Raw genomic sequence first — 13,647 nt, 5'->3', positions numbered from 1 at the left:
GAGGGGGAGGGGGAGGAAAGGCAAACAAACTTTCCCAATATCGCTATCCGGCTGTCGTCATTCAGCACCAGTCCGCCAGCTCAATTGCAGCGTCTGCGACGCGGTTGGCGGCTTGGAAGGTGCCCAGTGCAGTGGCAACCCCCGGCTTCGAGACCCTGGCCAGATGCACGTCGCAACCATCTCGGGCCAATTGAACAAGATCTGGCAAGGATCTAAGCGACAGGGTTGACCCTGAACAGTGCCAGCTTTGATTCGCGATCTAATGTGCGTCAGGACGGCTGGTCAATCGCCCCAGATGTGGGCTTCTGGCCCAGCCTGCACCTACAGTGCTGACTTTAGCGACCTCACTACTTCAGCCGCCATCATCTCGGGTCTCGGTCCCTGACCTCTCTGATCAATAGGGATCCATAGCTGGCTGTCAATCCCCTGGAGGACCGTGCGGTTCGACTCTTCAATGTCGCCCGCCTCCGGACCCATGTACGCGGCGCTGAGTCCACACAGTCACAGTGGTTAGCCAAGTTGCCGTGGATGGGTCTCTCCGCTAGCTATCAGCCCCTTGCTTGCCGGCGGAGCGGGACCCCTCCCCAAAGTGATGGGACTGTGAGCCAAGGGCGGCTCTTACACTCTCGCTGTGTGTGAGAGTGAGGTGGTGGTGGCCCAAAACATCCTCTTCTCTGTTTTTGATACGACGCCTGGTACATACGCAGATGACATACCGCTGCTCCCACATCACAAGCTGTGCAGGTGCCTTGTTTTGCCCTTCTCTGAGGCGGGTTTGAGGCCAATTGTTACCTCCTACTTGCAGCCGCTGTCTTGGAACATTATACACCCACATCCCCGCGCTCCACTGTGGATGATATACCTGGTCAGCTTGCAGCAAGCGACCGCCACGGCAAAGCAAGGTAGATCCTTCCGGGACGGGAGTGTGTCGACAGTGCTTCCGAGAGAGCCTCTCGGAGAGCCTGCCCTGAACTTACAACCACGAGACGCTGTACGTACTTGTCTCTCATAGCCGCAGGTACAGTCCTTGCCGAAAACTGCACATTGGCCCACACTGTCTGGTGGATGAAGGAGGGGGCGCCCAGAGTCCAGAAGAGGCGCTTTGCCCAACCGCATCTTGGACCTGTTGGTAGCGTCCCTTTCGTGTTCCGCAGGGGTGGCACACAGACCCTCGCAAAGTCGAGACAATCAGCGGTGCCATTTCCTCCGGGGCTTATCACTGTTGATTCAGGTACCAGGCAGGAGCAGAAGAAAAGCCTGCATTAGTAGAAGTGATTGGACGTCCCTCAACTTGGCTAGGGTCTCGACACTTTGCCGGCCGTGAGTACAAAGAGAGCCACAGCCCCTCATGTCTCGATGCCATATCTCGACATAAACCCCATGTATACAGTATTCCCGTCAATCCTCCCTTCCTACTTAAGACCTTCACCTTCCCCTTGCCTTACACCAGTGCTTTGATACGCGTCTACTTTCGACACTGTCTTGCTTCTTGCCCCGGAACCGCCTCTATCCTTTAAGGATTCGACCCGCAGTTGTGCTGTCTTATAACCCTTCAAGAGGAGACGTCCGTCTTCCTGGAACAGTCTTCGTCAACGGAAGCCCTCTTCAAGTCCCGCCTGGTCTGTGACTAATTCTCCGTCACTATGGGTATTGAGCCTCTGCTTGATGTCGTCGGGGCCCCCTCTATGGCACCGACCATCTCGAGGGGCAATCTCTCCTTGGCGGTTTTGGCCCAGCAACAGCTTCAACCACAGACCCCTCCAGGTTCAGTCTCCGGGAGCCCTAGAATGAATATTGAGGGCGAGTAATTCCCATGTGGCCTGCTAGTTGGATAGCCAACTCGTAACTAACTGAGAAAGTAGGCCTGTGTTCAGGCTCTCCACAGGAATCCACTTCACTTCCCGGTATCCTTCACCTCAACTCGCTTGGCTGCAGCCCACACGTCAGACTTCCCAGTTTGGGGGAGTTTGACCAAGGCGTCGAGGCGCTGGCCCGAACTCATGGGCCTGCCAACTCCTGGACTCTACCCAGCATCACTCGAAGCCCCTCAGTCCTCCAGCCAGTCACCCCATCTCGACCTTCATGGCCACTCAGAGACCGTAGCTTTGAGGATCCCGCCGCCGACTTCTTCGTCTCAAGAAGAGGAACGATTGCCAGTTTGAGCCAGTACGCGCTCGCCGCTGACCAGCTCCGGCAACCACTTCCAAGCTACATGGCCCTAGATAACTACCATGGCTACTCCATGAACAGCCCAGACATGGACTGCTATCCCAGCCCACCCCCAGAATACGAGAACCGACACATCAACCAGAAGTACACAACCGAAGAGGGCGACTTCATCATCTATGCGTGGCACGACAAGAAGATGAAGTGGCAGCGGATCAAGCAGGAATTTGCCGTGCGCTTCGGCTGCACGCCTGAGCGTACCGTCCAAGGACTCCAGGCCTGGTACTACCGCATGAACCAACGCATCCCCATCTGGGACCAGGAAGGCTGGCTGTGTTTTGACAACGAAGATGAGCTCGAGCCCCAGCATGTCAGCATCAAGTGCCGTGAGCGCGACAGCCAGGACAAACCAATGGAGCCCCTTGGTCTCGCCCAGCGCTACCCCGAGCGTGCTGTCAACTACTCATGGGTTGACCCGGAGCTGAAGCACAAGGCCCGCGACTGGGGTAAGTCTTTGATTTAAAATTGCTGCCCCCCCGAAAAGGATTTTGCTCTAACTATATATACAGCTGCGAAACGTGCCATGCAATACCGCGAGCGACGAGATCGGAGACACAGAAAAGAGCAACGCCGGATGAAGCTCTAGACAAAGAGCGCATGAAAGCTGAAGGCGGTGTCCGACAGTGGCATTGGCCCTTCCCCCGAGACAAAGGATTCGAGTCGTTTGCTACCAACCAATCACCCGATACGACCGGACGTAAGCTCCGACGATACGAACATTTATGTATTCATGTACTATTACCCCATTTCCTTTGTCCCCATTTATGACTACCATTTGACAAGAGACGGAGAGAAGGCAGAATAAGGAGAGGACGAGTCCCGGAGATGTTAGGTATGGGACCAGAGGACCATTGTGTCCTCGTGGCCTTATTGCCACAGTTGTACTATTAGATGATTGACATTCAAAAATAATGAGGAGGGCGGCATGAGCGTGACTATTGTTAGTGGCGTTGGGCACGGTAAACAAGTCAGCGTGTACAAAGGCTACATGATTATAGGTACTTCATAGTTTCTTTTTCTCTCGCAATGCTACTTTCCACCGTGGCTTCGTCCGGTTGGCATATTATGATTTATCTGATTTCTGTCATCACCCCCCACTAACACACGGTCGCCCCCGCGTGGCGTTGATCCTGGTCACACATCCTGGGTAGTTGAGGGAACAGGGCTGGAGTGGTCTGTCAAAGAGAAAAGAGAGCCCTCTAGACCGGTCGACGCAGCCCGGGGGATTGGCAGTCCCAAAAAAGGACCACGCTGGGTACACGTGTCTCACCCCCGTCAATACGACCCTCCTGCAGTCCCACTGCATACCAGGACCAAGAAAGGCGGGTTTTGCATATGCACTCGCCCGCGATAGGAACAGATAGAGTGCGCACGCTGTGTGGAAAGCCGAGTCTCAAAGACGCCGCGTTGCGATTGGAGATGCGCGAGGACCTTGGCAATCAACGGTCAGGCCCAACGGCCGCCCTGTGCTGCAGGTTCGGCTAGTGGACGAATGGAGATGGTGTCACGCATCACGGGGGCATTGGCGGTGTGGCTGGCTTGGCCTAGAGTATCTATCGGTAGCACAGCGTGTGTTTGTCCAATATTCACACCCACGCGTCATTGTTTGCTGCATATTGGTATTGTCTATGTTGGAGTGCCGCCCCGTCGAACATGAGGCGTTGTATCGTGCAGCCCAGGGTGTCGAGCGCCCAGTGGCCCGTCTGCACTACTTGAATGCGCGGCTTCGTTTCATGTACGCCTTGATGCGGGCCATGGTTGCATCCTCGTCGGCCCCTTCTATCACCATCTCGTCGTCGCTTTCGTCAAAGTGCGCATTGTCGAATTCCTCGTCGTCTGAGGCGTTCCCATTGCGATAGCCGTAGGGTTGCAGACCATACTCATCATCTGACGCAACCTCGTCCTCGGGGTAATCAGCCGTGTAGTAGTTTTCGGCTATCACATTTCTCCTGTTAGCCTGCTCGCCCGATAAAACTTCTCACACTGGGTTGTGCGCCTCATAATAGGAACGTACCGTTTTCATCGTCCTCGTCATCATCGAGATCATCGTCCTCGTCGCGTTCTGGTCCAAAGAACAAATTGTTATCCTCCTTGCCATCTAGGACCAGCAATCCCACATCAGTAGGAGCGACTCCCACGGTCATGGCGTGTGCCGGAATGCGGACGTATTCATCAATGACCCACTCATCATCATCGTCATCAGGATCACTGATGTCGCTCATTGCTGTGTCAACCCCGGCGGGCTGAGGAGTAGCAGGGGCGACTCCGGGGTGGCGATCCTGATATCTTTTTGCCGGGGCCTTGGGCTTAAACTTGGCTCGTTCTGACTTCTGCTTCTCCTGTTCCATACTGTCGAGGTTCGCCCCAATCTCTCTCATCACCCAATCGTTCATGTCTGCCGCAACCTTGGTCATGTCCTGATTGTGGGGGCTCGTGGCGGACGCCGGTAGAGGGGTGCGTGGTTGAGGAGAACGCGATCTGCTCTTAACACCAGGCCGCTTGAGGCGCTGCTCCTCAACCGGGCCGTCTACAGCCATCTCTGTAGTCTCATCATGCTTCCCAGGAGTCTCAGCTGGCGATAGTTGGGACGAGGTAGTGGCTCGTGAAGCCCGCTTGGTTGCCTTAGCTCGACTGCGCTCGACAAACACGGCTGGGCCATATCGTGTCTTCTTCGAGACTCCCGAACCTGGCGCATTGCCCCCAGTCGGCATCATCATTTTTCTTGAAATGTGGAAGCGTCGCGGTTCGGCCAGTCTGTCGGCATCGGACTGTTTCGGGATCTGGGTATCGGGGGCATTGCCTGGTGGTTGCGCAACCTGGGCTTCATTGTGTTTCCTCGTCTTGGAGAGGTCATCGTCGGGGCTCGAGACGTGGATGATGGGCTTGGCATCGCGTGAAATCCTCGCAGAAGCATCTGCCGGCGATTGGGTTACAGCTTGCCTGCGTTGATATACCCAGTTGCTTCCAGTCCGGTGTCGCTTCGCGTTTTCGTCAAACTCTACACGGAGTCAGATGGAATGCTTCGCAAGACGGGGACGGCGTAGGGGAGGACATACGGAGGAAGGTCACGGGTGACTCATCAACACGTTTCCGTTTGACACGGATGAGTTGTGGCGGGATGGACATGTGGGAAGGTTGGAGGCGGTTCTGTCTTCTGATGGGCTTCGATGTTTCCCAGTCGGAGAGTTTTTTGCTCAAAGGTCGCCAGCTGAGTTGAGGCTGTATAGGGGGTAGATTAGCCAAGGCCTTTGTGATGATGCGCCAAGAGACCGAAGCCAACAGAGACTGGAGGCCGGACTGCGGACTGGAGGCTGAATATCAAAGGCGCGAACTCGGAGATGGATGCGGCTGAAATTGAATCTCAGAGGTTTACGGCGTTGCCGGACTGAGCATGTGGAGATTCAGGACGCTGAGAGCCTCACCCGGATAGTGGGGGCATCTAGTGGCAGCTTAGCGTGGCCTCTGGTGGAGAGTGGGAGAGCTACAGTGGAGGGGCAGCTTAGAAAGGGCCAATCCACAGTTGACGTCTAACATCGCGCTTGATGACGGCGTTTGGATAGGTACGAACGCTCTTGGTGGCATCATATTCTGGCTGGAGCCGAATCATTGGTACCGGATTTCAGATTTCGTTATCAGGGCATTAGTACTGGAAGACTAAGGCCTGCATTGGGCAAATTGTCGGGGTTGTTCGGGGCCAGTACCACTGTCTGGCGGTGGTTGGCAGCATTCATCGGATGAAATGACAACGGATCTATCATCAGCCGATGAAGACAGCTTTCATCTCTCAACAGGGATATTCATTCGATCGGGAAGCCCGAGGTTCTTGAGGTTGGGGATTGCCCAACCACATACACAGTAAGGGAGGGCTGGCCCATCCCTTAATTATGTCTTATCTTGTAGCGCTCTCAGGGAATGCGGGGTTCAGTCGCCAATACCAATATCTGGACAAGTTCCATGTTTTTGAGACTTAATCCGCCCTCTGCGTTTGCCCAGCCCGCTGGGTCACTTTGACATGTGACAAGTCCAGATGGTGGCTGTCTTCCCCAGACATTTAGGACCATTCATGGATCTGTCGTACTGCATCAGCTGTCTTGAACGTACTTGGAGTCTGCAAGTCATGGAGTTGGGCCCTGGTTTGTGCTGGCATCGGAGCTATAGCTCTGAGGTGCGGCTAGCATTTTCCATTTTCCACCTGGTATCACAATCGTCAACATCATTCCCGTCATCGTCACCTTCGCCTCATATCATCCGCGCCCGTCGCCACCCACCGGCGCATTGCTTTTGCAGTCTTCGCCGTCTAGATTCAGCTTTGGCGCGCATTCTCCACTCCACCAACCCCCTCTTGACTTGCATTGCCTCCTTGCCTCCTTGCCTTCGATCTGTCACTAAGTTTCTCCTAGTACCTTCCCCTTACCTGTTACGTCGTCGAGTACCTGACCCGACTTTGCACGCATTCGGATGATGCGTTCTTCTCCATTAGAACCGAGACGTAACTCCAGCACAAGTCGGCCGGTACATGGTCCATGTACTGTTCCATCCCATCCCATCTTTCACGTGCACGCCTCCTGCCCAGCCTCCAGGTACCTGCCGTTTTACCGGCCGTTGCGGTGCCTTGTTCTTACCCCAACTCACTCACCACCTTCCCAACAATGCCGCCGTGTCCCAGCTCGTGTCGTCATTTCATCTGAACAGCTGGCGCTGCATCATCGTCCTCACATTTACACATTTCTCCTTTCCCTAGCTCCTCCATCCTGTCCGCCTTTTCCATCCTTGGATTCCCTGTAATGTCGTCGCGACACCTCCAACCATAGCATTGCCACCAGAGGTACCCCGGCCCGTCGTCTGATTCTCGCAGCATCCCACACCGACGAGACCAGAACTGACACGATGCCTTTCTAGCATCAATTTCCAAGATTGGGGACTCCGTAACATCTCCCGTACTGCCTTCGTCGCTCTTCTTCGCCTGACCTGATTCAACATTCTCTCCCTTCGGCACCGTCGTCCATCACGCTCGGCTCGGTCATCTAACGCCCTGACACTCCGACACTCCGAACGAGTCGCATAAAGCCGAATACTTCCTCCATCATCGCTTTTCGTCATGTCATCCAAGATTCCTTCTACCATCACCTTCAAGAGGCCAGGAACTGCGCCTCCCCTTTTCCTGGCGGGCTCCTTTTCTGACCCAGAATGGGAGCCGAAGGAGATGGAATACAAGACGGAGGACGATGGAGAACATACGTTCCAATCCGAGGTCATGATAACACCCGGCGAGGACTACCAATTCAAGCTCCGAATGGGCGAGGGTAGCTGGTGGATTTTAGCTGAGAACTATCCCATCGGTATGCTCTTTCTCATCATCCTCTCACATATGTCCATAATGTCTCATACCTTGCAGCGACGGACGACTCGGGTAACCAGAACAATGTTCTAAATGTCCCGAAGCCTGTGTCTGATGAACAGGCCGTCCCTAACGGTATAAACGACCTATTGACTAACGGCAGAGCGGATGATCCACCACCGCCAAACCCCAAAACTCGGGTCTATATCCCCGAACCTGAAACTAACAGCAAGGATGTGGCCGACGAGTTGAAGACACCTCTCTTTGCCCATGAGTGTTTGGGCGCTTATGATTTTGAAGATGAAGAATCTGAAGAGGAGGCGTGCCCAGGCGTTCCCCCAAAGTCAGACGTCAATCTGAAATCAGACGACCACAGCCCGGTCAATGTTGATCTCAACGACCCTACCATCGAGAAGTTTCCCTCCGATCGCACATCTATTCTAGATGCGTTGCGGACGATCCAAACTCACCTAGACGAGGACAAACCTCATCTCGACGACACTCAATCCTCGCCTCGAGCTGTCTCCTCTAATCGACCTAACATTGACACCGTGGACGAGATGAGCCTCTCTCCTAATAGCACGAGGACTCGAGAACACCGATTGTCCCATAGCAGCTTCGGGAGAAGTCGATCAGTAGTGTCCCTCGGTTCCATTGCAGAAGAACCCAAACCCGATGCCATCGACCTACGGGGCCCACCAGTCATCTCGTTGCCAAACCCGAACACCGCTTCAGTTCTTGAAGAACCACGATCTCCTCCGAGCGAAGAGGATGAAGCCGTCGCGATGAAGTCCTCAGAAGAAATCCCGAAAGACAATGTTAGTAAGATGCCACCTTCTCAGGATACAAGCCAGGAGTCTGTTCCCGACAAAGAGCGCATGGAACTAGCCGCCACTTCAAATGTTGTGCCCGTTCAAGTCGCAGATGCGAACTCGCTACTCACAGGCGACCAAACAAATTCTCGTTTAGTGCCACTTGGCGAAGAATCCGGGGACAACATAGTCTCTAGCCGTGTTGACACTAGTTCCGGTGCTACTCTGAAGGACAAGGCGAAGGCTGCAGTCTTAGAGAGGGGTTCTCGTCAAGAGGTGATACACGGACATAATCCCGCTGAAACTCGGATCCCAGGGCTGTTGAACAGCATGTCGGCCAACAAGCTGCCCATGTATGTGAATTGATTCTCTCTGATATGAAGGCGAAGAGTGAAGCTGACGAATTACACAGAGTACTAACCGGGGCAGTGGCTCTCGCTGTCGGGATTAGGTGGTGGAATGGCTCAGACAAGTGAACGATTTTTTTGGTCCAGTTGCGAATGCTTGGATATTGCCTACCTGCATATGAGTGAAGTGCTAATTGTGAGATGCGAGGGTGCATTGTGCGATAGTTAACGTGTGTATTTGACGGTTCTCTACGATGAGTTGGGGGAGGGTCTACTTGATAGGAATGGGCGAACACGGGAACAGAATAGGCCAACTGCTCTTCCTTCTCATTATTCATTCGATAATACAGCAAGTGTCTTTAAATTTGTTGACATGTTGATACAATTCTTTCACGAGTGATTTTTCGAGGTTGCGTAGTTCACTGTGTCGTGCAAGGTACAGCACCTTAGTCTTGCCGCAACGGACTTCCACGTGCCGCGGGCCCAATAGCTCCGACGACCGACATGGAGGTTCAGAAAAAAAACCGGCCCCAAATCACTACCGAATCTTTTCAAGCAACCGATGGCACGTCACGTCGGTCATTTCTTCACCACAAAATGCATCGGGTCACAGCAAACTCGATATGTTCGCTCTGCCTTTCAACGGGTCGACCCATCGCGGCAGTGCGCGCCCCATTGCAGTCATGCATCGCCCAGCGCTTCGTTTCGAACCACATGAAGCCTCGCCCCTCCCGCATGGTTCTCTCTGACCGAGTCGACCGACCCCCACCGTCTCGCGATGACCGACGAAAGCGCCAGAACTTCGCCCCCGGTCCCTTTGGTGGCATGAACAGGAAAGTGGCTAATGCCGACCCGGACCGACGAGGAGGGCGGAATCGTGCCCTGACGTCCAAGGACTCGAGAGGGAAGGGAAGGGACACCAAGCGAGGGGAGGACAAGGACGACCGAAAGGCGCTTAAGATGCAGCGCGCCTTGACGACTATTTCATATGGGAGGAGGACATCGGTTAAAGAACGCATGGCAGAGTACGATGCCTTTGAGAACTTCGACCTTCTTCCGTCCCTCCAGGTCGCCCTCACCGACGAGCTCTTCAAGGGCATGGTCGACATCAAGCCAACCCCCGTACAACGGCTGGCAATCCCAGCGCTGCTGGGCCAGACCTCGGTAGTGGGCAGCAAGACTCTCTCTAAGGAGACGCAATCTTTCCTGATTGCGGCCGAGACGGGCTCTGGAAAGACCCTTGCCTACTTGCTGCCAGCGATCGATGCCTTGAAGATCGCCGAAGCTGAAGACCCGGAGATAAAGTCCTACAAGGAGCGCTGGATCATTGAAAAGGAGCGACAGGAGGCAGGAAATGCAAAGGGCAAGCCGTTTGACGAGCCGCACCCTACCATGGCTCGCCCCAAGGTTATTGTGCTTGTCCCTACGGCCGAACTCGCCCATCAGGTTGTCAAGGTTTCCAAATCCATCTCCCATGTGGCCAAGTTCAAGACGGAGATGTTGGCGTCCGACCTGAAGCCTCAGCAGATCCAGCGCAACCTGTACGGGCCCAGAGGTGTGGATGTGATCGTCTCTACCCCTCACCTTCTCGCATCCATCGCCGACTCGGATCCAAACATTCTTTCCCGCGTCACTCACCTGATTGTGGATGAGGCCGACTCGCTGTTTGACCGAAGCTTCGCTCCAGTGACCACTAGCATCATTGAGCGGGCGGCGCCCTCTATGAAGCAATTTATTTGCTGCTCGGCTACCATCCCTAGAAAGCTCAACAACTACCTGGCTACCAACCACCCGAAGATGATTCGAATCACGACGCCTAACCTCCACGCCATCCCTCGTCGTGTTCAACTGGGTGTCATTGATGCCTCCAAAGATCCTTACCGCAACAACAAGGACCTGGCATGCGCTGACGCCATCTACGGCATCGGCCGCGAGGCGTCTAAGCACGAAGGCACGGTGAAGGACGAACTCGATGTTCGCCGCATCATGGTCTTTGTGAATGAGCGTGAGAAGACGGAAGAGTTAGCCGCATACCTCCAGTCCAAGGGCATCAATGCCGATGCTCTGCACCGAGACACCCCCGAGAAGCGTCATGGCGAGATTCTCGATACTTTCACATCGGCCGAGCCACTCAGAATTCCCATGCCTCAGACGGCCTCTCGTCACCGATCGTTGCCCAATGTGAGGGTCCTTGTCGTGACAGATCTGGCATCCAGAGGCATTGACACACTGGCTGTTCGTCATGTCATCCTGTATGATGTGCCTCACACAACGATTGACTTCATTCACCGTCTTGGCCGTGCTGGACGAATGGGACGTCGTGGCCGTGGTATCGTACTTGTTGGCAATGACGACAGAAAGGACGTTGTGGCGGAGGTGAAGACCAGCATGTTCATGGGACAGGCTCTGATTTAGTTGGCGAAGTGTGTGGAATATTGACATGACGTGTACGATGGGGGTTAAAATCTTGTACGAACAACGGCATTGACGCTTAACTTTTTAGGCATGAGGCATGTGGCGACATGTGTAAGGAATAGGAAGGGACTTGTATACTGCTTGAGGTGGCTGTTTATAGACGATCTCAACCTTGAAGATACCAGCGTGCAATATGCTATCAAATGACACTCTAAACCAGTTTTTGTCTGAAGTTTTTTAAGAGAATTGTTGTTGTCGTCTGGAATCCCATATTAACTTGCCGGAGCAGCTATCAACAAGCTCCGGGTGGTGGTCCGAGCGTCCGGCGTTTTTCAGTGGGCCAGCGCCCGATGCAGGTAGTCTGTATTAGTGTGGTGCGTATTACTCGGTATCTCTACCACAGTCGCGTCGCGTGTGCGGGCGTGTTTCCCTCCCACAATATCCTCGTAGCTTGAGTCCGCCAAGTGCCAAATTCCCAAATTTTCCAACCACCAGCTCTGGGCTGTCGGCAGCCAAATCAATCTCCTCACAAGGCAGCTTGAACGCCCAGAGAACCTCCCATACTTTGTGCAATCCCTGCGTTTACTCTACGATGCCGCGGCCGAAGCGTGCGCGTCGTGCGCCAACCCAGACGACCAAGCCGACGGCACGACCGCCCACCCCCGAAGTCGAAGCCAGCGATAATGATGCCCCGGGGCCGGCTCAGTCTCCAGAGCGAGGCCGAAGAAGGACGACGCGCTCCATGGGATCCCGCGCCAGTGCCGCCGACGAACAGGCAATTCGGACAGCGATCCAGCGTCGCGATGCGGCCCTCGACAGGCTAGCCAACGAGGACCTCACCACCAGCGGTAATACCCTCGATGATGCCGAGTCGGGCAGTTCCGTTGAGATTGGACGCCGCGTCATGGCGACGCCTGCTCAGAGACGGGACACCACGGGCCTGGATCTGGCTGACGACGATGTGTTCGGGGATCTCGACGACAGTTTCGAGGACGGAGATGTCCCAAGGGGCGTGCAATCAACCGACACATCATCCCTGAACCTGAGCAATTTCAAAGGGCGACGACGCCAGTCCAGCATAATTGGCCGAAACGATCCTCCAATCAGACCTAGCAGCCGTGGTGGCAACACTCCAAGTATCAGCTCGACTCTGCACTTCGGTACCTTCAGGCGACGCGCAAGAGAACCCAGCATTCTGGGCACTGGACGAAAACCGCGACCCGACGAGACTATCACGGGGCAGGAGGACAATTCTGAGAGCGAGGAGGACTTTCTCCCCGAGGCGGAGTCAACGCCCTTGAACAACCGACGCCGGACTCAGCCTGCACCCGATGTGGAGGATGAACGCGACGAGTCACCAGAAGCTGGCGACAAGCCCGGATCCAGGAAGCGAAAGAGTGAAGATGCGCTACTGAGCAGTGAGAGGCCAGAGAAGATGTCTCGTGTTGAGCTGGATGAGCCTGAAGACAATGAGGCGGATGAAGACGCCGCCAACGACAGTGATTCGTCTTCGCTGTCGTCTATCTCGTCCCCGCTTGGGCCTTCCCCTATCCTACCGGACAGACCTGTCACTCCTGTCAACGAGGATGAAATTCTTGCACCACCTGCCAGCAGCGATTCAGAAGGTGGAGCTGATATCTGGCCCGATATCCACACCTTGGCGAAGCGACGAAGACGCCCTTCTGTTACTACTCCAATTCGAGCTGATAATATGTCGGACATGTCTTCGCCACCCTCTCTAACACACTCACCCAATTTTAATGAGTCCAAAGCCCCTAAGACGAGAGGGCGTGCTGCAGCGAGGCGCCAGCCTTCTCCCGAGGTCACTACTGCTGATCTCACAAGCATGCTCCCAAAGCGTCGGTACAGGAAGGCACGAGACGACCCGTTTGGCCTGGAAAGTGATGGAGAGCATGACACCTCGGAAATGCCACAAGATGAGGACGAGTTGTCGTATGTTCAGAGTAGAGCCGCACGAAGGAGACAAGGTAGCCGACCACCAAGCCGTGCAACATCAGCCAGGCCACGTTCACGAGGCGGTCGTACGGCACACTCAGCTCTGAAACCAAGACAGACACCTGCGTCTACCAGACCTTCCGCACGAAATACCCGGACATATGCCCCTCGATCTTCCGATAAGGAGAATGAGGGCGAAGATGATGATGAAGGCGAACAGAGCCGCTTCGAACCACTCCCGGATGACACATTCGATACCGGAGACAACCAGAGCGGTGATACCCCATCAGCAGATGAGCTGAGGCAGGCCGCAAAGAAGTTCGTCGAGGTGGACAAGTGGGAACTAGAGTATGAGGAGGTCACACAAAGCTCGTCACCGCAGGGGGCGCGATGAATGTGCGAAGGAAGCTGGGGGAAAGGGAGTTGCTTGGCGTTGGGTCAAATATGGCCATCAGTATATGGGAGTTACGGGGTTCATGAGCTTGAATGATGGTTTTTGCATGTGCCAACAGCTTGGGAACAGGCCCTATTGGGGAAAAGAGGTCCATTCCAA

At 54.7% G+C, this 13,647-nt stretch overlaps 3 protein-coding genes across 3 annotated transcripts; 2 read left to right on the top strand and 1 right to left on the bottom strand.

Annotated features, from left to right (window-relative positions):
- Positions 1–1,380: 1,380 nt before the first annotated feature.
- Positions 1,381–3,063, top strand: BGZ61DRAFT_22024 (uncharacterized protein). The gene is made up of 3 exons (XM_046238100.1): positions 1,381–1,800; positions 1,863–2,672; positions 2,736–3,063. The coding sequence occupies exons 1-3, from the start codon at positions 1,644–1,646 to the stop codon at positions 2,810–2,812; spliced, it is 1,044 nt and encodes a 347-aa protein (XP_046112541.1). The 5' UTR covers positions 1,381–1,643; the 3' UTR covers positions 2,813–3,063.
- Positions 3,064–3,908: 845 nt separating this feature from the next.
- BGZ61DRAFT_22016 (uncharacterized protein) lies at positions 3,909–5,460 on the bottom strand. The gene is made up of 3 exons (XM_046238097.1): positions 5,283–5,460; positions 4,241–5,224; positions 3,909–4,161 (listed from the first exon to the last, which is right to left on the bottom strand). Exons 1-3 carry the CDS (start codon positions 5,350–5,352, stop codon positions 3,935–3,937), a joined length of 1,281 nt encoding a protein of 426 aa, XP_046112540.1. The 5' UTR covers positions 5,353–5,460; the 3' UTR covers positions 3,909–3,934.
- Positions 5,461–7,324: 1,864 nt separating this feature from the next.
- BGZ61DRAFT_488943 (uncharacterized protein) lies at positions 7,325–13,488 on the top strand (the record flags this gene model as incomplete). The annotated part of the gene is made up of 4 exons (XM_046250164.1): positions 7,325–7,565; positions 7,622–8,593; positions 9,337–11,099; positions 11,770–13,488. The coding sequence occupies 4 exons, from the start codon at positions 7,325–7,327 to the stop codon at positions 13,486–13,488; spliced, it is 4,695 nt and encodes a 1,564-aa protein (XP_046112539.1).
- Between the last annotated feature and the right edge of the window lie 159 nt (positions 13,489–13,647).

Source organism: Ilyonectria robusta (assembly GCF_021365365.1).
Source record: "Ilyonectria robusta strain PMI_751 chromosome Unknown BGZ61scaffold_1, whole genome shotgun sequence".
Classification (NCBI taxonomy): Eukaryota; Fungi; Ascomycota; class Sordariomycetes; order Hypocreales; family Nectriaceae; genus Ilyonectria; species Ilyonectria robusta.
This window is presented reverse-complemented; position numbering and strand designations above follow the sequence as displayed.